A 24,365-nucleotide genomic window follows, 5' to 3' on the forward strand; every position below is an offset into this window, starting at 1 on the left:
GAGTGTGCATTTACAGTAACAAATGGCAAAACTTTCCAGTGAGCTGCTGACAACTTAAACTTCACATCATAAACAAAAACAATGCTATCATTTAGTACAATACTATTGCTACGCAGGCAATCGGAAACCGCTACTAGTCAAAAATTTTTTTTTCTTATCCATGCGGTCAAACTCCCGGCTCACATTTAGAGCACATGTATTTGGAAGTTACATTAAAAGTCTGGCATGATTTGCATACAGGCCTATTTTAAAAAAGTAAAACTTGTTTTCAATCAAATAGTCTTGCTAATCTGGCTAGAAAATCTATCAAGTACTGAAGGTTGCAAAAAATATCAGATGACCATCTTTGTCGATAAACAAACACACGGAACTTTTTTACAAGTCCCGCTGCAGAAACATAAATTCTAGCGCTACTACTGGATGACACTATTTGACCTTAAACTATGACCCGAACTTACCAGCTCGGAGATTCTTTACAAACTTTTCCTCATTTTGTGGAATGGAAAAATCCATGCCGATACACTATATAATTCAACAAGCTGCTTGAACGTTGGGATTACAGTTCATTTAAGATACCTTGCAGCAACCAATTTGGGTAAAATTATAGGCTTCTTGAACTATGAATAAATCTTGAATGTAGGGAATTGCTTTTAGCCTGAAGCACCCAGTGATCTTGTTAACGACTTCCTAATCAGGTTCAAATCATGCTTAATTTTGTGGTGTGAAAAGGTTAAGGCATTTTAATAGTTAAATGCCTGCTGGTGAACGTGAAATTGAAACAAATTGGCAACTATTACAACTACTAACACGAACAGTATGCATTGGGATGGGTTATGCGTTGTACTCCAACATCCATACAACTATAGTATAAAACAGGCATTAAAATTAGTTAAATAAGTTTGGTAACCTTTTCACCAATGGAGCTGTGTTGTATGACGAGGAATTTAAAAAACACCCTTTATATTTACGGCGTAGTACAACTTATTTTTAATGCGGAAAACATGATTGTTTGATTTACGTATTTTGAGCTTCAGTAATCAAATGTTCAGTTACAAAAGCAGGACTGCCTTAAATACATTCCTTTTGCAAACTATCGTGCCCACCTATCACCAACGTGCATCTACTTTCAGCAGATGCTTTTGGCTGAAGAATTTTAGGGCCTTTATTTTGAAACATTGTTCTAAGCCGAGCGTCCAAGTTGCGGAAGTTGACCTTTGCAAACCGGCCACAAACAGAAGAAGATACGATCTGTATAATTGTCACGGCGATTATATTCGATAACCGGGCGCGTTACTTTATATTCGATAGCCGGGCGCGTATAGAATTGCAGCATTAAAATGTCACCAGCGACCATTCAAAGGGTTAAAAAGAATTCAAAGGGTTTGGTCGGGAAAGGAATGTCGGTTATAGCATGACTTTCACTTCAGGTTTATTGATTTATAATCAAATTGTGGATAAAGCAACAAACTTAAGGTTGTTGCACAGATATTTAATTTATGTGTCACACTAGTTTTGCTTGCGAAATATGTTTTGGTTTATTTCCAACATCATTGAAAAAGTACAAAACTTCTTTTATTCGTTACAGCGCAAATGTTTCTCAATACAAATCAATTGAATTTTCGACAAAAACACTGAATAATTCTAGTTTGTTTATTCATCACGTACATATATTTGGAATGTTTTTTAACAACAGAAAAATTTAAATCAAGAAAAAGTTTGTTAATATTGTTGCAGGGATGGAGAAACGAAACAATCTTCCAGAGAATAATGTACATGTTTTACCTGTTAAATATGGTAAAAATAGGATCATTCAAATGAAACACTTCTGAATGCAGTTTTCGATAATGCGAGAAATATAAAGGCGACAAACATATAGCGTATTTTAGGAATTTCGAACGAAAAGTTTTTTGTGGATGTCGACAGTAAAACAATTTATTGTCAGTATAGTTTAATTTGGAGCAGTTAACTTAGTTAAATACAAAGTAAATAACAAAACTTGTATATGGATTAACACTAGGTTTGCGCAATAACCAACAATATCCTGTTGTTCCACATCGCACATACAAAGAAATTTTGGTATTTTTGTTACAAAATTACCAGCAGCGATCGTCAATAATCTTTTTGTTTCTTGAAAATTGATTATTACGTACTATAAACACACTATGTAGAATACAAAGGCAAATAATAAATTCAGGTCTCATTAATTTCATATTTCCCAGACGAGCGACTGGAACTTCGACTGGAGTTACTCGATGACGTGTCGCGGTGATCACGTGACTTTGCAGCCTCGTCGGCACTCGGTACAATGACGTGACGTTCTTCTTGTTTTTCTTGTCGATGATTTTCAGCAGCAGCGGGGAGTGAACGACTTGATGACGCAATACTCGGCAGGGGTGACGCAACCTACAAAGGTGCAATTATGACAAAAGAGATTAGGTTGTTTGCAAATGGAGAATTTGTTTGAATAGGTTCGTGATAAAACATTGTGATAAAAATTAGGCTGTTTCTAAACACTACAAATAGAACGATTTGTTATACATTTGTTTAAAAAAGTTTTAAAATGTATATTGGGTCCATTATAAAAGTTGAATTAAGTTATTACATTTTCACCTTCTAAAAATGTAGTATCGCTCCTGCAGTTTATATCCTATAATTTTCTTAACAGACCAAAACAAAAACTGTAAACGGTTGAAACAGTCTGCCAGCAAACACTGCACAGAGAATGAAATGAAAATTCCTTAACGAAGCAGGTACACACATTCCCATTACAAACTACTTACCTCTTTATCACTGTTTCTATCATCAGCCAGAGATTTGTTGGGAATGCTGGAGGCAGGTTTATCGCGACTCTTGCGGCTTTTTTTATTGCTCTGGATGGGCGGCAGACGTCGCGGCGAACGTGTCATTGGAGAATTTTCCTTCCACTGCCAATATACGAGAGATAAGCTTAACCATGGTGAAGCATAAGTGTCACGATTTTCTATGGCTTATGCAGCAGGAATCGTGCCTTGTTTTGAATGGCTTGTTTCTGTTAATGTGGAATTGATTGTAGTAATTTTATGTCGATCTGTTTTGTTGAACATTGCCAAAATCCTGACAAATGTTGCTCTCCTAACGGTTGTATTACTTGGCAAACGAAATATAGACCTATTTAAGACGCCTTCTTCAAGATAATGCCACTAAACTTATCGGGTTAAATCATCAATGCCTGCAGACAAATTTATCTGCGCACTTTGTGATATTTTCTGAATGGTTAAGAAACGATTGAAACAGACAGTGAAGTACAGGTCAACATCAATTATAGTTAACTTCACTTTGAAAACAAATAATACATCAAACTTTACTACATTTGAAGACAAAGCGATTTGCATACAACAAGGATATTACCAAAGGCATGTTCCTACACGAAAATAGAACTATCTGCGAACCTAACTCAGACATGGTGTTTGCAGATGCTTAAATTCTATTACTGAAACGCAAACAGAAGTAGCGTCGATATTGGATTAACATCACATAACAGACTGGTGCTTTGCAGAACTTGCTCGGGTGTTGTAAATATTAACAACTAAACTCCATGAAATACACCAATTGCAAACACTGTCAAATCACTTTATGCTAGCTGTGTCGTAAAACAAAGTCCCAGTCGCTTGTTGCAGTTCAGTGAGATATGGAATCAGCAACTTTACTAGGTTTACCTGACAGACACTTAACCACAAATGTGGTAATGAAGCATAGTATACCTACAATCTACACACCCCATATTGTTTAAAAGTTTCGTTATCTTAGTTAACTACTTGCTTTATTTTCAGAGAGCCGAAGATTAAAATTCCCACTTTTTATTACTAGATTTAATTTATCATTTAAATGAATATAGTAGGCAATATCCGTTTACGATTTGATTGACCTCAATCTAGATCCACACAAGCTTTTTAATAAAAAGTTTCCATTACCAAGCCGGAAATATTTGTGTAAATATATGTCACTACTTTATTGTAATACCATGTCAAAAGTGTGTTTATCGTCTGATCTAGTATCATAATTCGTTCAAGGTTTTTATCTGCCTTTACTGTCTGTACAGCGTTATGTCTGGGTTTTATTGCGAAGTTGTAACGGCTGATGTACTTTTATTAGGGATTCGTAAAAGTAATAGAAATTTACGATCTTCTGCCGTACCTATTTGTCTTGTGTGAGCTAAGTTTAGAGTCAGTTCAGGTATTAAGTTTAATATCTTTGCACACTAACTTATGCACCGAGAATGGGTTATCCAATAAATCGGGAGCCAGAATTGTGAGTATCGCTATGTCGTAAAATCATTGCTCCAGTCCGAACAATTTTGCATGTTGATATAACGCATAATATAGTAAATCTAATGGGCAATATAACGATCCTAATAGACGTGAAAGCGACATGCTAATGATGGCACCAGCATTTGCCGAAACGTCTCTTTGCACCGTTACAATTTTCATTAGACAATTATGTGTTAAGTCATGAAATGTAGCGATTATATATTTTCTTTATAATCCAGAAAAGATAGGAGGATACACTACACAAGTTTCGTAAGTATGACACCATATTTTGGTGTCCAAAATCATGATACTATAATGTTCAATTTTTTGTTAACGTAACTAACATTATACATTCTTACCCAAGTGTCCTCCCATAGGACTTCATTGAGTTTAGTCTCTCCAGGAATTCTGTGACGGTCCCAAAAGGTTTTGTAATCTTTGTACAGGCGCAGTGTGTCCATGTGGTCAGTAGTTGTTCGGATTTCTATTGAAAACACAAAGAAGAGATTATTGAGCCTCGCTGCTGGAGATTTTCTGACAACTGTTTGAGAAAGTTCGGACAACACATCTGATTTCGACTTTAAAGTGCTTGATGTGATTTATATTTTTCCACACACCAATAGTTACTTAATGAACCTTTTGTGGTTGTTAGTGTATTTGTTGACATAATTACACATTACGAATGGAAACTTTTAACAAAACAACAACCAAATTTTGTTGAAATTATTGATAGAAAGAGTTACTTACAAATAACTTAGTTTGTTTTCACTTACTGTAGTAATACGCCCATCTACTTGCCGTTGCCATCTTCAAACAATGCTTCTTTTATTCTAAATAAAAATCTACAACGCAATCTGAAATTTAAATTTATAAATTGCCAGTAAAAAGCAAAATGTATTCTTAATCATGTGATTTTATTTCACGCATTGTTATTTGTTTCCCATGCAAGCTTAACAAATTCAAATTTTTCTCCTTCTACGCAACAAAACTTTTCTTCCTATATTACGCTCTTTGCAAATCCACTCAAGACAAATGCATCGCCCAAAGTCAGCGAGCATACAACCACTATACGCGTATACATATACCTAACACTCTGTACATGCTTGTAGAACGCCATGTTTACAAAACTGCGAGTTTCATAACACGGTACTCCTGCCGCGGGATTTCCAAATGCCCTGTCACCGACCTCGTCTCGCTTATTAAAAATCAGCGAGCACCAGTCGAGGCTGCTTCGGGGCCAAGCGTCGCCCTGGCAACGGCTTGTAATTTGGCGGGTGACACGGTGCGAACAAACAGAGCCTAAAATTTCGACAAACAAGTTGTAAAGAGCGCGTCAGACTGAAGCGCGGTTCATGTGGCTTGGATTGCAGATGCGCAAACAAATGACTTTCGTGCTCAACATAATAGGACGCGCTTTGAACCGGTCACAACTTTTTCGATGACCAGTCGTTTTAAGTACCCTTATTTGTTGGTTTGTTTGGTTGATTGCTTGGTAAAGGTCAATGACCCTTTGTGCCCAAGTTAAAACAAAAATTAGGTTACTTTATAGGGTGTATAATATACAAGTAAAACCTTTAACCAAAGCATTTATGTTTATGGTATGTAAGGAAAACATTTTACCAAACCATCTACCTGTTTTAATCCTACGATGCTGGTCGGTGTACATGTGTATGATTTAATATATCTGCCAAACTCCGTAATATTAAACAATTGGTTCTTTCAGTGAAGTGAATGTTTTTACAGCTACCTTTGTTGTTCGTTGCAATTTTGTCCTAGACTAGGACCTAAAGGTTTAAACATTCAAACTTACTAGCAAACATGCGTGCTGCTTAACGTTGGTTTAGCACGTTCGGTATTTTCTTTTTATTCCTCCGATCCTGGTCCACTACTGCAATATTTCCTGCCAGGATCCCTATCGCTCCCATGCGGCATTTGTTTCTAAAAGACAAAAACGACCTTTCTGGTGTGCAGTGATTATTTTTCAATCATCAATGATATACATACCGATTGCAGTCTGGTAACCATGTTAGATAAGTAACATAAGTCGTCTTGGATACACCTGTCGTTTTGTAACACCATTAGAAACGTATCAACAATGAACAAGGGCATTAGGCTTTCGACTAAAATGCTGTAACATCCGACTTTAATGTATTTTGTAAAATCATTCGGTTCGGATGTAAATGGCTTCTTACAAAATATATCTACTGCAGACATACCTGTTCTCTAATCCACTACACAGGAGGTTGATATTAAGAACCTTTGTTTTCAAGCGCTAAACGCAGCTTAATTACTTCCGACCTATGTAGATTGTTCGCTTGTTAGTTACCCGTGTAAACGCACGCAAGAGATATACAATACATTTGAAGCAATACTACATACATGCAGTATTTTGGCCAGACATAGGTAATGGTTTTAAACTAACACAAATAACGACTTAACTAGTAAGAAATGTATTTGATGTCGGTGCAGCGTGCTTTGCATCAACTTTCCAGCATGCAAAGGTAAGTGTTGGATTGTAAAAATATTATTTCTGCAGACAATGTGCGCTGGTTTAATCTACAAGCTCATAGTAGTGCAGCTGGTGACAAGAGTTAGTCATATAGGAAATCATAATATGTCTTCTACTAAACCTGGTAGTAACTGGGATCGTTTTGCAATATTAGCAAATACTGGTCTTCAAAAATCATAAATTTTTTATTGTTTTGTTAAGAATTTGTTGTTTGGTAACAACTTTTGTAACGCTCTTCTTTAAATTTGCCCGTTTAATTGGCGAACAAAATACGTTCAGACATAACATTTCGACGTTTGTATTTTATTTTCACAAGGCTGCTTATGTAAATATAGAATTAGTACGTCGAACGCAATGGAATTTTGTATTTCGTCGCAGATATATATGAGAATTGTGTTTTGGTGTAGGTGCATTTTGCAACTTAGCATGGGGATGTTGATGGGACACGCCATCGCTCACTTCATGCACGTGTGTCTTGTTTCCGAGCAAACCAAAACAACGAATATGCAGAGCAATGTTTCCCTTTATATAGGTAACTAAAATTAACTTCATAATTATATAACTTATAAATACGTGTACTGACTAAGTAATAATATATGCAAGGTCCCTGCGGAGAATCGTGCGTGCCAGAATAATACTAGTAAATTACGTGGATCAACGATATAACTACTTTTCACCTACTATCAATAATAAAAAAGTCATTAATATACATATAACCTCAATACCACCCAACTTTGAAGTAAACCTACCAATTGTAAAACTGATTTCAAGCGACCAAATGGCTTTTTAGCCTCACCTAGCGACAAAGTAATTGAGGAAATGTCTCTGCTTGTTGGTTTTGCAATGCAATTTCGATTCCTTTTCTGTTCCATAACTCATAGTACGCCAGGCATATTGAAGTCGATATACCCATATAAGCCGGTCTACGGCAAGAAGTGTGCCGTGATCGCTGGTTTGCAAGGACGCTTCAGGGCTGATCCCAGTATGAACATTCATCTTAGCTTTTCTGTTCCATAACTCATAGGACGCCAGGCACATTGAAGTCGTTATACCCAATCAAGCCGGTATACGGCAAGGAGTGTGCCGTGATTGTTGGTCGCTTCAGGACTTTCCCCAGTATGAATGTATTGATCTTAGCTTTTCTGTTCCAGGCATTCTTTCGGCGAGAAAGTATTTATTTAGTCGTGCCACAACCAGTTTGGAAACTTGGGGAAAGAACAGTTCAGTTACATTGGAAGTATTTGCCGACATGAGAAATGAAGAAGATCCCGGAGGCGGTTACCACTTTCACACACTGAGCAGTGGCCACAAGGTGGTGTCCTTGCCTGGTGTCAAAGACGACGTATACCCGCCGCAGAAAAAGAGTTTTTCCGCCATTAAATACATGCACGATTTCCACCTTGACAAGTATGATAATGCGGTTACGATTTGCAGTGTTAAATTTTCCGGGTTTGATAGAAATTTTAAGTAAATGTTTCATTTAGAATTTACTTTTTGCGGGATTGGGGACTTTAGGAAACATTTAATTTAAAACGAATTTTGGTAGTTAAAAAAATAGCTAAAAACCCAATACTAATTCATTATAAACTAATTGGGTCAATAAATTTAATTTTTCGGTGTTGATAGTCTGACAAAACATTTCCTTAACATCAAACCAATCTTAACATAGTGCCATCTACAAAGAAAATCAATTTCTATACGCAGATTTGATTGGTTTATGCGACTTGATGACGACGCTTACGTGAAAGTCGACAAACTGAAAAAGTTTCTGAACAGAATAAACGCATCAGAACCGTGGTACATCGGCCAACCGGCGTTTGGCACCGATAAAGGCGATCGTGTGTCAAAGGGAGAAAATTATTGCATGGTAAATTAAAATAACACAAAGTTTATAGCAGAAGATTATGTACCAAAACTATTCATTAAATAAAAAAAACTGCAGGATAGTTTTTAACAAACTAGCATATTCTCTAAACGTTTGAATTTTTGATCAAGATTTTACTAAATATTTGTGCCAGATTTTGGGCATGAGTACTTTTTTAATCATATAACAAAATATTGCCGAAATAACACTATTTTATATGATGTTTTTCAAAAACAAAAGGCGTATCAAAACAACGTGATCAATAAACATTGAAACGTATGTAGGGAGGACCTGGCAGCATTTTTTCACGTGGATTACTTCGAAAACTCGGCCCTCACTTAAAACATTGTCTTGGTCAGCTCGAAACTGAGCACGAGGATGTGGAACTGGGGAGATGTGTGACCAAAATAGCAGGAATCAAATGCACAATGGCTCGGGAAGCAGATTATCTCTTTCATCAGCATTTTGAAAAGACAGGACACATGCCAGATATTAAAGTAATATCGGAGGAAGTCTTGGGTAAGAAGATATTCCTCCTTGTAGTGGGAGAAGCATTGTGTAATTTTGTATCAGTTCTGAACCTATTGATAATGTCAAACTGTTGTTGGTGACTTTCAAAATCAGATGGTGTAATTGTTTCCTGAATGTCATTGATAGCACTACATGTTGTTTTTTAGATAGATTGCACGAAACAATAAGGACACGCTTTTTCAACGATGCTGAAAACGATTTAGCATTTTAAAGCTATGTTCTTTATTTGGCCAATATGGTCTGAACTGCATGATTGAACGGATGTTACAACGCAGTTTTACGTTCATATAATAACAGGAAAACAAATTAAAACAAGATGTTTGATACCTCACTCGGGAAAATTTTAAATTTTGTATCCGATGTGACCCAATATGTAGTTTAACTTTTATTTTCTTTCTTATCCAGACGAAGCCATTACGTTTCACGCAAACAAACATACAGAGCCACAACAAAATCTCCATTCTAAAGTTCTTGCCCGGAAACTACATGAACGGATTAGTCGTATAGTTGAGTTGCAATTGGACAGAAATCCGAAAAAGCAACCCTGGAGAGAATCTCGTCAGGTAGAAAGTTTTAGACCAATATTCGGTCAGTTACTATAACACGGGCATTTCGCTTTTATCTATTCTTTTGCCTGTTTCGTTTTTTGTTAGCAAAGTAATGAAGCTCAATTACTTTTTTTAAATGCTGCTTGAGTCCTAAATTCCTCCAGTTAAGAATTTTTTATAGTTGGAAAATGCGAAAAAAGCGAACAACGCGACAATTAGTCGTAGAGACTTTACTATACTAGTGTTTGCAGGAACATCTAATGTTATTTTCGGGGAATGGAAAAAGCTACAAAACTGCGGACGGGGAGCCGGTTGTGTCTGAATCCGAAGCTGGCAAGGCTGTTTATCAGAAAGTTAAACTTCGAATGTTAAGGAAAGCTAAGAGTTTGGCCCCTGATGAACTCAAAATGATTTGTTTGAAACCTGCAGGATACCACACTGAGAAGCCACTAGTCAACCTTAATGCTCGAGTAGAGATAACATGCCAAAAAGCGTCGGTTTTAAAGTTTATAAAATCTGATTCACCCAAGGTTACTGTTCAATTTGCGACGAGAAGAAAACTATCCTCTGATGCGATTTTTTGGCAAGAAACTCGAAACCTTACCTTTGAAATTGAAACAATGATAAAGCGAAGAAAATGTGAAGCCAAACAAAATTCGAATTCAAATTTAGCTTGTGAATACTCGAAAAATGTCCCGGTAAACTTTTTGCTGTCACTAAGTGGACGACAAAATACTTTTGAAAGATTCTTGCACAGTTTTGAAAAGGCCTTTCTCTCAACTGAAGAGAACATCAACTTAATCGTCGCATACTTTAGTCCCGAAATTGAGGAAAATAAAAAGTTTGAAGACAGTTACCTTACCGAAATCAACCTAAGTCTGAAACTACTTCAGTTACAGTATCCGAACTCAGATTTTGAATTAGTTGAAATGAAAAAAGGCGAGGCATTTTCAAGAGGGCGCGGCCTTCATGAATGCGCCAAGCATGTAAAAGCCAACCACATCTTGTTCTTTTGCGACGTTGATCTTGTTTTTACTCCCGAACTTCTAATGCACATACGGCGAAGCACCCTACGTGGCAAGCAAGTATATTATCCAGCCTTCTTCAGCGAGTACGACCCAAAAGTTGTTGACCACAAAAGCACTCCAGAAGACGGGTTGTACCATTTTCAAGAGCGCAACGGCTTCTGGAGAGATTTCAGTTACGGGATGGTATCCATGTATAGTAACGATTATTTTCGTACTGGAGGCTTTGATCTCAAAATTAAAGGCTGGGGTTTGGAGGACTATCGTTTGGTAAGCGAGTTTGTAAAATCTAAACCTTTTTTGACAAGAGCTACTAAAATCCCTCATCTTTGTGGTAATTGGGTAAATGACTGTTTTTTGTACGTGACAGCCCAAATGCACTCCAATTTATTGGTAATTTTCCATGACAATCTATTCAGTCAAATTCAGCGGTATTACCGGTTATCTACATTGAGTTGCGGCAGGTAGGAAACATGCTTATGTGGATTTTGAAGCCAAGAGAAATATGTAACCAAATCGGGCTTACAAGCAGGTACCAGCAAGCAGGTAGCAGGGAAGCAGGTAAAGTAAAGCAAGTAGCAGGTAACAGGCAAGCAGGTATAGCAACTAATGCAGCACTATTGAAAGCTAGTCGATAAATTATTTGTTTTATATATAGTTGGTCGGTTTCCTTTATTGTTTTTTTCGAGAGCAGACTGTTTAACCTATTTAAGAGAAAGTGACATTTCAACACGCTTTACAAAACGAGATATGCATCTGCGAAGGGTTTATCCGACTAATTAAATAAGTTAGTAAGAATACAGTTTTTGAGAATACATTTTTTGAGAATACATTTTTGGTAAATTCAGCTAACAAATGAAAGTTATATAAACGGGCAACATATTTTAGTTTATTTTTAAATTGTGTCTTGTTATTGAATATAACGTTTCAAGAGACAAAAAGACAACAAGATCTCTAGACTTATGAATGTTTTGTGTGTTTGCACGCCTAGCAGGAACAAATGTTTGAGTAAATACTCATTTATTTTTTTAGCTGGACAGCATTTTGCGTACTGGATTTCAAGTGTTCCGAGCCAACGACCCCGGTCAAGTCCACGTGTTTCACGAAAAGTTTTGCGACAAAAAGTTGTCGAGAGATCAACTCTCAAGTTGTCGCCGTTCCCGGGCAAGTCATTACGGCTCCAAGAACACGATGTACAAACTATGGAGGCAGCGACTGTAAATGCCAAACAATTGCTCCTGATACGCAAACCAACACACAAAACATTATCAAGGTTTTGGCAGAAGTATGTAAAGGATCGACTTTTATAACACTAAAATTTAAAAGTCATTTCGCCTAAGGTCGTTTTCACACACCTTGCTTAGTCATTTCGCAGCGCGTGTTTATGTTAAGTCATCCTGTATAAATTAAGTTTAACGTAAATTATAGAGTTTGAGTGTAAACACCGTCAGACAGTCACTAATAATGTTCTGGATTAATTCTTCTGTATTGTTTTTGCTTAAATATGACCGATGAACCTTCATATAGTTGTTTTCAACCTGTGGTACTCCTACCACTAGTGACACACAGGAGCTTTTTAGGTGGTACGCGAGCAGCTTTCTGCTTTACTAAATTTAAGTTTGGCAATTTAAACTGACCCAAGACCAAGAGTTACTATTCAACTGACCCGACAGACCAATCCTGGTTTTGTGCGGTTATGGGCGAAGCCTTTTTTATTGAATTGCTAACCTTGTTTCTTTCATTAATTTGTCGGTGTAGTCAAGAAGAACTCTTGGTCCACCCATTCAAACATGGTTTATGTGGCACGCAGCGATATAAAAAGTCGTCAGGTGACACGCGATCACGATAAGGTTGAGAACTACTGTCCTACGAAATACGCAAAAATGCAAACGGACAAAGACAGAAAAAAATAGTGAACCATTTTCGCTGAAACATTTTGTAACAAGCACTTTTTTCACTACGACTTTATTGTAACGCTTCTGGCGCACAAAAATAAGTTTACAAGTTTTTCGCGAAAGCTTTCTCGACAATGTAAAAACATGATCGTTTAAAAAAATACGTTAGCTGTGTTATAGCGTCTGTGCCCAAACAGGTCGTATTCATTATTTTTAAAATGTCTGCTGTTTAAATAAATTTTACCCGACCAGCGTTTGCGTTTTGTTTTAATTAAACCTGTCCTACTATTATGCAGACCAATGGAGCAAAATCACGTTGACACTTTTTAACAGCAGATGTCGCCGTTGTAAGTCTCGATGTGGTTGAGCGTACCAGCAAGACTGTCCTAGACAGCACCAAGCTAACCTTTGAGACGGCTGAGACTCAAGAACGCCTGCAGTCAGCAGCAAAGAAGAAAATTATGTTTACACAAAAGCACGCAAAAATCGTTTACGCACCACCAACATGACCAGTCGATTTGCAGTCGTTTCAGCTTCAGTTCTTTTACGTTTTTCTCAGTTCCGTAAAACTGTCTGTCATGTTATTCGGATATAGACCTTTAAAATGGAGAAAATTTAAAAGAACGTGATCTTTGCATGTTTGAAGACAGCCGGCACAAACTTACAGAAGAGAATATTATATAAACCTACACTGGTTTGCTGACTCTACAATTAGTTAGAGCTGCTAAAGGCGGAAATTGCAAGCAATCAGCTTGGACGATTTGTTATTGTGCGAACGACGTGGGTGTGATAAAGCCCAGCATAGATGTAGGCCAGTGGTGTGGAACCTGCGACCCGCGTCAAAATTTTGTTAAGTATTCAACATAGCATCACAAAAATTAAACGTTTATGTACAAATATTTTCTCAAAATGACTTTGACATTATTGGTGATTTATATTCAATATCTCCCCATTCAACCTTACGATAAATCCCAGCATATATTTTGGCAGAAGCAAGGAAGCCAGTAGTTTCGTTTCAGTACAGAATTCTTTAGAGCAGTGGTTCTCAACCTTTCGTAGACCGTGCCCCCCTAAAAGTAACGTACTTGTTGTCTGAAAAATGTTCTCTGTTCTCAAAGAGCGACGTCGTTTTAAGTTACCCTACGGTTGTTTGCACAATAGCACAGCACACAGTTAAACATGGCTAGACATCATTTACAGAACGTGCTGGTTTTAGACTTCAGGTTAGTTTATAAATCGTTTATCCGACAGGTGAAATAAATTTGTTCATTTACTGAAGAAACAAGTCATTCTTAGGAACACTATACACGGACTTGAAAAGTACTTTAATCATAAACATTACTGCCAAGGTAGTGGTGTATAAAGAATACATCGTTCAGACGTTTCGACAATCTCTGTTGTCATCATCAGTGCATCACCACTACCTTGGCAGTAATGTTTATGATTAAACAAGTTATTCTGTTTTCGAAGCAGCAAACTAAGGCGAATGAGCAGAGATTAAAAGGAAAATCGTAGGTTTAGCACTAGCTGTGCTGTATAGAAAGATGTAACACTGTCACAATGGATTATGGTAAAGTCAAGGCATTAAGACTTGAATACCTTATGTAGCCTACCGTACATCTCTTAAGGCCAGAACAGTTTGACACAATTCAGTGGAAAATCCCACAGCACTCAGACAGGGCCCAATGACTGTTCTGTACGTCACGTAATCATTAACCATGGAATACATGCAGTGTTAATAAATAGTTATGTTATAAGACAGCAGTAACTTATTGAATCTACATGTCTGAGCGAAATGTGTTGGATGCTATAGTTTTAATACTAGCGTAAATACACAGTCTCAGCTGTACTTACACCAGCAAATAGTCACAAATTACCTGCCTGTTTTCGTTTTTCTAGTCTACAGATGGAGAGACCTGGTTACAAAAAATGTACTGCAAGCACAGTATTGATATTGATGGCTATATTGTTTCTCATGACGGACGTATTATTGAACCGGGTAGGTTCCAACGAAAAAACACTCATGTACAAACCAGCAACAAAACGAGTGTTTCATAGCGTCGTGGATGTGGACACTGTACAGCCAATAACGGGCAAATTTGGAAGTACACAATGGCGCAGGTATATGCCCGAAATTGACGATTTGCTGACCAAAATCGAGAAAAATCAAGTTGAATGGCCTGTTGACATAAAACTTACTACTGATCCAAAAAACACGGCCATTGTTTTTGGATCTTCCATGCAACTTCAAGTTGGACAAAAGCTGAAGGGCACAATTCAGGCGAGAGACTTTAAAGGCAGGGAAAAGCAATATGGAGGCGACTACTTTCGGGGAAGGTAAGATCGTCCACATTTGTGTTTAGTACGAACGCAACGGTGAAACGTACAGCGGTGCCCAACGTGTGTTTGCACTTGCCCAATAGTTTAGCCATAGCCATATACTATAGTTGTTCCCAACCGGTAGTAGGGCTAAAATGTTTTTCCTCATGGAACCCCTCCCCCCAGAACATTAAAAATCGCAAAGAGTGGTTTAGGCTTCTTTAAATCTAAAATATGAATGGAGTCGGGTCCTACCAAACGCTGAAAAGTCACAGCTCTGAGATGTCAGCTTTGTGTTGTGTGTTGTATAGTCACGTGTCGCCAGAGACACAAGTTTACGCGATGGTAACAACAGTATTTTGTTTAGCATCACACCAGTTAAATGACAAATTTGTTAAATGTGCAACCCACGGTGGACGAAACGCTTGTTCGGTATTTCTACGACAACAACAGGCTATGGATCAGTGGTTCCCAACCGTTTTGTAGTCACGGCCCCGTTTTATAAATTTTATAGGTCCGCGGACACCCAAAGTTTTTATGTTTTGCGTTTCCTGCATTATACGGTATTATACTTTCGATTTTTTGGGCAGAATTTTATTCAACCTTCACAATCCTTAAATATCAATAAAGTTCAGTACTGTAACAGTCAATGCAACAAAGAAATGAAGTTTCTGGTTTAGAATACTTAAAACAAAGCACTATAAGTTCTATTGTTCATGTGATGTGTTGTGATGTCACAATGGAGGTAACAATCACACAAAAAGTAAGTTTTTTTTATCCGAAGGCATGATAACAGTTTGCACTTGTATGCAGGATTGCAAAAACGGTTTGGAACATTAAAAATATTGTACTGTTGGGTAATGGTACAAAGAATGTTAGCCTCCACGGACCTCCAAAAACCATTTCACGGAACCCTTCGGGGGCCCGCGAACCCCAGGTTGGGAACCACTGCTATAGACCAAAACTGTATGTAGGTTATAGCCTAGCACAGGGGTTCTTAACCAGGGGTACGTGTACCCCTTGGGGGTACGAAGGACCAAAGCAGGGGGTACGACATGCAGTGTGAAATTGTACACTATTTAGGCATATTTGTGAAGAACGCGTAACAAGTTACTTTGTTATATGTCTTTGACTGATTGTTGGTGTGCTGTAAACATTGTTGAACTTACAAGACTGTTTTAATGCATGCATTCAACACGTAAGTTATAAATACACTGAGTTTAATTCCTATTATTACAATTTTATTTACTTTCGTCGGCCATTGTAGGGGTACGAGAAAATTTCATGAAAGCTCACAGGGTACGAGCGCTAAAAAGGTTAAGAAACACTGGCCTAGCACTATTGTCATACACCGTTTTTTTTTAAATTCATAGACATCATCTTGAGTATCTAAACCAGGACTACTGAAATAAGTGTGTCAATTGACACTTCTGCCAGTAATGCAAATGCAACATGTCTTAGCCAATTTTAGCTATAGCTAATGGGGAGAATCGCGGTCCAAGATGAAACACAGTTTTCCAAGCCGAATGTTTATATCAGGAAAACAAAACCTTGAAATAGGCACTAAACGTTAATTAAATCCTATTGGCACAACGACATACAAACACATTTTATCTAGTTTTTCGGGATTACTTTGTGTGGCAGTCTTTCAAAATTAGTTTACGAGATCACAGATAAAATTGTACGCAAACAATCGCTGTTTTGTTAATTGTGTAATGGAATAACTGGACCGTTGTTTTGTCACAATTGCACAGGCTGACTTTACATATGATTTTGGAACTACTTTATTTTAGGCTTCTCGCAGTCCCCTGAGAAATCGCTCTGCGGACCCCAGATAAAAAATTGCTGCTACAACGCAATGAACAGTAATTGACACGTAATATAATGTATGTAGTCCAGTAGTTCTCAAACTGTGCGTCGCGACGCCTTGGTGCGTCGTTTCAATTTTCCAAGAGCGTCGCAGAATAGTTCCGTTTCGTGGGTTTTTGTTAATGTGTCAATAAACACAACTTTAATAAAAAGTTTTCTCAAACCACTGTATTCATATCAAAGGAACATCGAGGTCCACTTCCAACGCCTCAAAGGTCTGGTGTGGACCGCGGTCCGCCATTTGAGTAGCCCCGATCTAAACAATATTCAGCACGATTAATTAATGACATTTGCAAAAAAGTAAAGCGCAAATCAAGAGAAAGGGTTTAAAACTAGCTGTAATTGAGGTCGGTTTGAAATAGTGTTTCTTAACCATGCGTTTTTAATTCAAACGACCCCACAAAAAGTTTCGTGAATTCGCTGCTACTTTATGTCATTCCCAACAGCTGTCCAACTTCAGAATGTCTTTATTTTTTCATGGCGTTCACTAATGGTTGATTTGATGTAAAACATTCTTTAGATCTAAATAAGGTGAAAAAACGCAGTGATTTTAAAATTTTCAAACTATATTTAAATGCGTTTTAACTGCACAAAGTAAAAAGGCCAAAGTAATAATTTAATCAAGGTCCAAAAACATAACATTTGAGAAAAACACGAAACAAACAATTGGCTTTTAAAGTATTGAGCAAGGCCTTGAACGTTACGCTTGATTGCTTCCTTTCATTCGCATGACCCACTTTGAAAACCACAGCGGTTCCCTTATAGCAGGTGTCACCAACCTTTTGAAACCCGAGAGCTACCTTAATATAACCAAATGGCTCGAGGGCTACCAGTTCAAAACATAAGTATACACATGTTGAAGAAATGTGTTGATACAAGATGTGTGTCATTGTCAAAGTGACATTGTTCAAATTAACATGTCACAATTTGCATGCAAAACAATTTCTTCCCCAAATTCTTTTAAAACATTACTACTATTCTTGCAAAAAATGAAGCTGTGTGGTCCTGGACACTACTACACTAGGTCGCGACGAAAATGTGGGTCGCTGGTTAGGTCCCTTGGGTTGTCGTTATTTCGACGACTCAGTGCGCTAATTTGTTGCATATTTTAAATTCCAGAAGCATCAGGTGTTGTAAAACACAGTGGTCACAGCGTTGCCATCATTTTATGCTTCATATTTGTGTCGCTTCAAAAAAGAACTGATGTCAACTCTGCTCTCGTTTTACTAATTATCACTTTGACTCGATGGTATCACACTTAGTCGCTCGTCAGACATCTACACTTGCTCTCTAGTCAAACGTACTTTTAATTTTAAATGCTTCATGGGCCGAACAAAAAATCATGCAGGACCGCATGTGGCCCGTTGTAACTTGGGCCAGGTTCGGGATAAGGTTAAATAAAACTGACTTTATTCGGGCCTGAATTTATACCCGACAAAGCTCGTTTTTGTAATTTAACGTTGTTTCTTCTAACTTTTAGGCCTTCTCGGGATAAAATATCTCGGGTCGGCTTTCGGGCTCCGGTCGCGAATTACAGGCCAGTGACTCTTTAGTCCGAACTTTTGAGGCAGGTTCGATATATATTGGTAGTCGATAACACCAAAAAATGAAACCGTCGATCGCTAATATTCACATACATATTTAATAAGTTTCACGCATACATATTGTATTTAGACTGTTACGGTTGGACAACAAAGGAAATCAGTTACGAGACGGTGTTGCAGTGTTCATCCAAGACTTTTACAACGGAACATACGAATGGAAAACCGTTGTCCCGTGGCCGGGTCAATGTCGACTGATTGTTGAACTTGTGCATTCAAGCGAAGCGGTTGTGGAATTGACTTTGAAACGGGCAACCTTGGTCAATCGAAATCGTGGCTTTATGGGAAAATTTGCGAACGGCAAAAGTTCAGAATGTGATGTGATGCTAAGGTAAGGCTGGTTGTTATCCATTTTACCTGTTGTGTGCAAACGCTCCCTATTGTGTTTGGTAAAATGAACTATGTGCTCGCCATACACAAACTCTCTGGTAGTTTGTATTTGACCAATCAAGTCTATCACTGATAATATAACAGCAGCGATTACTCAAACGTCTGCACTGAGGAGTATTTTGTGTACACAAGCTTTTTCGCAAGGGCTACTCCAAAACACGCAATCTACGTAATATTTTAATAAAACTAATGAAAATGACCATGGACGGGTTTGAAGGTTGGGGTGAGACTTTTGTAATTGCAATAACATTACAGTTCCATTTTAGATGCTATTTTGGGCTACTTGGAGTTATTGTGATTATAAACCCGCAACCCGAACCCATTACCAAGCCCGTACATAATGTTCCTATTTCTTATGGGTTCTATTTACTTATTGAAATATTCTTTCTAAAACATGTAATGCATTTAAAATACTAGTTTGCAGACTACAGGGAAGTTGGCTTTGAAAAACAAAGAGCGTATTTATACAGTTCTCACAGCATTAACCATTTGTTGTATCTCGCTCACTTCCTATACTGTGTTAGTGTGTGAGAAATTCTCATGTAATTTAACATTCTACAAATTTTATGGTTTACACTGGGTTTACCTGAGCTTGTTGATTTGGGAATTCGGTTTTTGCACCTTTGTTTTAGTAATAATTTAAATTTTAGACGATTTTACATTAGCCTAATTATATTTAACTTGTAAACCAATGTAAAGAGTGTTTACGAAAAAAATGTGTTGAGATAAGTGCGATGCAACTACACCGCTAAGTTAATTTCTCAATAGGATAATTAAGCTAGATTATAAAAAGCATAAACGGAATATGAAGGCTAAACCGCCTAAATGTATGGTTTTTTTTTTGCATCTCCACAATAACAAAGAAGGTTAGGGTTTATTTATCCTTATAGAGGTCCACACATTTTTGCTAAAGGTTTCGTACAATGATGTCTGACTAAAAAATCCTATTTTTCTATGTGTGCATTGAGCTTCATGCCGCTAAGCCTTTCGCAACGTGCTTTCTTAAAAAGATTCACACAACTTATTATAAAAAATTCTTAAAGGTTAAAAAATCTAGATGGACAACCAAATTTGCTCATTGCCATTTCTGGAGTTTTATACAGGAGTATTTTAACGTTATTCTGTAAGCGACAGTTTGATAACGTTGCTATAAAACGTAAATCATTGAACCGGAAATAGTTGTCACGTAATGAAACTTCATATTTCACAGAAAAAGCACCCTGATTTGTTCACCGTTTTAAGGATGCCTTAGCTCAAACCTTATTTGTTTATGTTTGGGGTATACTCCAATGAACAGCGTATGCACACCAAGGTCACAGCTTGTAAGTAACTCCCGCATTAAAATTGTTGTGCCAAATGTCAAGCAAATCAGTTCAGCTTGGATTGGCTTCAACGCTTACACTCCCTTAACACTGGGATTTGCCAACCTTCAGAGCGGTTCAGATACAAATCGACAAACGGTGGCATATCGAAGACCAAACCTCAAATATACTATTTTTTTTATTACTACTTTACGACAATCAGACGACAGTCCGAAGACTGAAAACTGTCCTTTGTCGTGTCACCATACGAGAAATAAACGCTCTTTCAGATAAAGGGTAGTCGATAATAATATGAAACAAAAGAGGAAAAGCGAACGAAAGAGGTTAAATGTGAAAACGGCAGCAGAAATCAAAGTCTATTACACGCACGCAAATATTTGTGAACGGCATGGAATAATGACAGTGTGTGAAATAGCATGAAACGAATAATTGAACCAGGAGAAAGATTGGAAAGAAATGATGCGTTGAACTTAGCGTTTTCTGCAACAATATTCGAAACAGTAGAGAACAAAATTGTACGAGGAGGAACCAATAGTGGACAATTGACAAACAAATGTTGCGTGGTTTCTACGGCCTGACATACACAAGGGCGAATATACTTTTTACAATGCTGTGATTTGGCTTAATACATACATTTTAAACATTCTGTTTTGGTTCATTCGATGTTAAAATGCGTTCATTACGCTTCATTAAAAAATCAAGTTCCTTTGAGGGACCAGATAAACCCCTGTGGATAGACTTGTAGTTTTATGACCTCGGCCTTACACAAGAGGTGCCGTAGAACGTCAATTATTGTGGTTTAATTACCACACAAAACTGCTTGATACTTACATCGGCTTTGTTAAGGTTAAAATGACCTCTTTTTCTCTTTCACTAAGACTTAACCAACTTGTGCACCTGTTTTTATGCCCAGACCTACGGAAGGCAACAGCATCTGCGACTTTTCTAACGCTACAAGGGGAATCACTTGGCATTGCTACAAACCGCCTGGATTAGATACTTGTCCAAAATCAGCAACAACGTACTCAATAACCACCAAGGACGGCACTGTGCTGGGAAGCCAACCGCTTTTTAAAAAAGGCGTAACATGGCAAACTGAGATCTTAAATTCTGGTTTATCGTTTCAAGTCAATGGCACAATCGACGAAATGCCGAGAGGATTAATGAAGTGCGACACAAGCAAAGGATCATTGCGGAAAAATACTTTCGCGCTTAAACAGCCAAGAGGGTATTTTTACCAAGATCGCTGGGTTTCCATGCTGTGTGATAACAGCAAGACAAGCACGTTGCGAGAATGCCTTAAACACAAATCTCTTCATCTGATTGGGGACTCCACTATAAGGCAGTGGTACTATAGCATACAGGAGCGACTCGAACTGCAAGATACGGGTCACCCAAACAAAGATTTTTGGTCGATGCCGCGGAAAGGAATAGGCGCGAAAGACGACATATACATTTATTATACGGCGCATGGTAACCCCTTATACAACCCAGGACCTCCCATAGTTCGGCCGTTTATCGTCGATACCTTGCTCAGTATAAACGGTAGCCGCCCTACCGCGGTTGTGTTGAACATTGGTGGACATTTTTTGTGTCATGACCCTGCTGCGTTTATACAGCGGGTCGTTGCTATCAAAAACGCGGTTATGCTGCTACACGAGCGCCACCCGACGGTCAAATTTTTTATCAAAGGCGCAACGCGATTCACAAGCAGCAGGGTGACGCCGTTAAGCGATTGGTTGTATTTACGGACGGATCGAATCTTGCGTGCTTATTTCTACGATATGCCATACGTTGCTCATATTGACACATGGGAAATGACCTTCAACCCGGGAGAAGGCCTTCACGCGCCCACCTCTACGGTAGAAAAATTTATTGACCAATTTGTTTCCTATTTTTGCTAGCACAAAGCAAGTATGGTTTGTGCGGAAAGTGTTACCAGGATGGCGGTTTCGTTGCCCAATTGGGCTGGATTTCGAGTTGTGGGCTGCGTTTTATGGGTTTGTCAAAATACTGCACTATTTTCGATTTTGATTGTATTTTGACGCGTCTTTGCGACCAGTTAAAAATCGGACTTGTATTTTATTGACCTTGTAGTTGCAGTTATTTTCGGGTTAGTTTTGACGAGCAAACCTATGCAAACAAGTTGATGTTTTTTAGAATTGGATCTCGTAACACTGGCTGCGAGGAAACAGGCACGTAGTGGTTATAGGTACTGGTTGTACTGGTACTGATTGACACACGATTGTCAATTTAGCTCTTTTACAACGAACCTCATTGTAGTTTGTGGTACTGCTTACAATGTCATTATTCATGTATCTTTTATGTTTCAATAGAGGCAGTATATTGTATTTGAATCAATTCATTAAATTAGTGACAGTTGTGATAAATTATGTACTTTTCATTACTTGTTGCAAACCACATCCGGGTGCCTATTTAAATGGATTTTAAGCTCAATTTCTTGGTACTTGTGCGTTTGTATTTTATCATAAATTTACTTAAAATATATATATATACATATATTACAGGGGGTTGTTGCCAGACATACTTCATAAACTTTCCTTTTGTTCAATCGGCAAACATGCACAAATCATCCGACGTTTCGGCGTCCTGTACGAGGCGTCTTCATCAGGGTAATTTCAGCTACCCAACATAGTCGTTTATCTGATTGAATTAGGTGGATTTAACGTTACCAATAGAACACGACTTCTAGTGGGCATGGCGGTGATATACATGTGTAATTATTTTTATATTCTGGTTGATGGACCTTCAACGAATGACTCCAACATAGGACACCACCGATGTGGATAGGTTTCCCCGCGTAATGAATGCAGTTGTTAACACCAAAAACTACATAATACTCTAAGCCAGGGGTTCCCAACCTGTGGTACGCGTACGACTAGTGGTACGCGAAGGTTTTTCAGGCGGTACGCGAGGAGCGTTCTTTTTTTCACAAAATCCTGTCTTCATACCTTTGTATTTTGTTTGTCTTGTTTTGTTTACAAACAAAAAAATTCGCGCATCGACCAATTGGTGGACAGTAAACAAAAGCAAAACCTCATTAAATTTAGTGTCATTTTAGTAGGCCAATATTATTATTAAAAATATGATCGATCAAATTAGTTATTCTGCAAGAAGTGGTACGAATGGCAGCACATAGCATCTAAGTGGTACGGGACCGTAAAAAGGTTGGAAACCCCTGCTCTAAGCGATACAAACGCAGACTTTAACTTGAAAAAATCCAAACTACGTCACTTTTACTTTGACCTGATCAAACAAATAGAAATAACAACAAAACCGACCGCTTTTTCCGACTTTGATTTAAAAAGGCATTATTGTACCAAAATAGCATTAGACAGTTTTTCAACAACAATGATAGACAACACGTTTATTTAACAATACAAAAAGCATACAAATGAGGCGATTTCTTTAATGAAAAGAAAATATACACAAATAATACAGGACGCATTCGACTAACATTTTGTTAATTTTATAGAACAAACGAAGACAAAATTGACCACTTACTAACAAGCTGTCAGATATCTTTATCCATTCAAAAAAAAAACTGATTCAGTGTTTGACTCTTGAATTCCTTTAAATATTTATTAACTACGCGTTTATGGTATTGTATTGATTTGATCTTTTTTTCGCCAAATCAATTAAGATTTCATGGTGTTGGGTAGGGTTTCTTTTTTGGTGGTCGTTGTTTACCTACCTTTAATTATTCAACCGGCTGAAATCCACCCATGTTGTCAAACCCAGTCGCGTTGCCGTTAGCGCCACTCGTTTCTCCAACAAGATTCCAACCTCTCGGACCCGCTTTCTTTTTACCAAGTACAGCTGCTGCGTTTTTTACCGTTGTCCTCCATCTGTTAGTATTATTTTAGCGTATATTCAACCGCTAGGTTTTTGCAGCTGTTTTCTGTGTTTTCCGTGCCATTGTACCGACATAAGTTACTATGCTTGCCGCGTTCTAGTGCACGTAAATAAAATACGATACGATACGATACCTTACTCGAAAAACACAGCTTTTACTTCGACCCGACCGTTCAATTATTTCTTTGTCAGATTTTTAACAGCGAAATTTCTCTCATTACGATTAAAATATAGCGATATGGCGATTAAAAATTGTAGAGCAAAAAAACAAACTTGTCTGCAAAAATGAATATTTGGAATTCCCAATACCTTTTCAAAACAAAATAACGG

At 37.8% G+C, this 24,365-nt stretch overlaps 3 protein-coding genes across 4 annotated transcripts; 2 read left to right on the top strand and 1 right to left on the bottom strand.

The window, feature by feature from the left end:
* Positions 1–1,538: 1,538 nt before the first annotated feature.
* On the bottom strand, positions 1,539–5,757 carry LOC145225265 (uncharacterized). Its single transcript, XM_080091953.1, has 4 exons — positions 5,060–5,757; positions 4,646–4,770; positions 2,781–2,924; positions 1,539–2,403 (listed from the first exon to the last, which is right to left on the bottom strand). Exons 1-4 carry the CDS (start codon positions 5,091–5,093, stop codon positions 2,191–2,193), a joined length of 516 nt encoding a protein of 171 aa, XP_079948079.1. The 5' UTR covers positions 5,094–5,757; the 3' UTR covers positions 1,539–2,190.
* An 878-nt stretch (positions 5,758–6,635) lies between these two features.
* Positions 6,636–13,853, top strand: LOC145225068 (chondroitin sulfate synthase 1-like). 2 transcript variants are annotated; one of them, XR_013859800.1, is made up of 9 exons: positions 6,636–6,787; positions 7,203–7,327; positions 7,947–8,202; positions 8,500–8,662; positions 8,944–9,178; positions 9,596–9,753; positions 9,990–11,033; positions 11,796–12,048; positions 12,955–13,853. XR_013859800.1 is itself a non-coding variant. In XM_080091706.1 (8 exons), the coding sequence occupies exons 1-8, from the start codon at positions 6,735–6,737 to the stop codon at positions 11,982–11,984; spliced, it is 2,223 nt and encodes a 740-aa protein (XP_079947832.1). In that variant the 5' UTR covers positions 6,636–6,734; the 3' UTR covers positions 11,985–12,914. The 2 variants fall into 2 exon arrangements, 1 of the variants encoding a protein (XP_079947832.1); XM_080091706.1 differs by lacking the exon at positions 12,955–13,853 and having other exon boundaries at positions 11,796–12,914.
* A 351-nt stretch (positions 13,854–14,204) lies between these two features.
* LOC145224547 (NXPE family member 3-like) lies at positions 14,205–23,305 on the top strand. The gene is made up of 3 exons (XM_080091079.1): positions 14,205–14,995; positions 18,521–18,778; positions 21,073–23,305. The coding sequence occupies exons 1-3, from the start codon at positions 14,565–14,567 to the stop codon at positions 22,061–22,063; spliced, it is 1,680 nt and encodes a 559-aa protein (XP_079947205.1). The 5' UTR covers positions 14,205–14,564; the 3' UTR covers positions 22,064–23,305.
* Positions 23,306–24,365: the final 1,060 nt, after the last annotated feature.

The sequence above is a fragment of the Phallusia mammillata genome, chromosome 4 (genome assembly GCF_965637545.1).
Source record: "Phallusia mammillata chromosome 4, kaPhaMamm4.hap1.1, whole genome shotgun sequence".
In the NCBI taxonomy this organism is placed as follows: Eukaryota; Metazoa; Chordata; class Ascidiacea; order Phlebobranchia; family Ascidiidae; genus Phallusia; species Phallusia mammillata.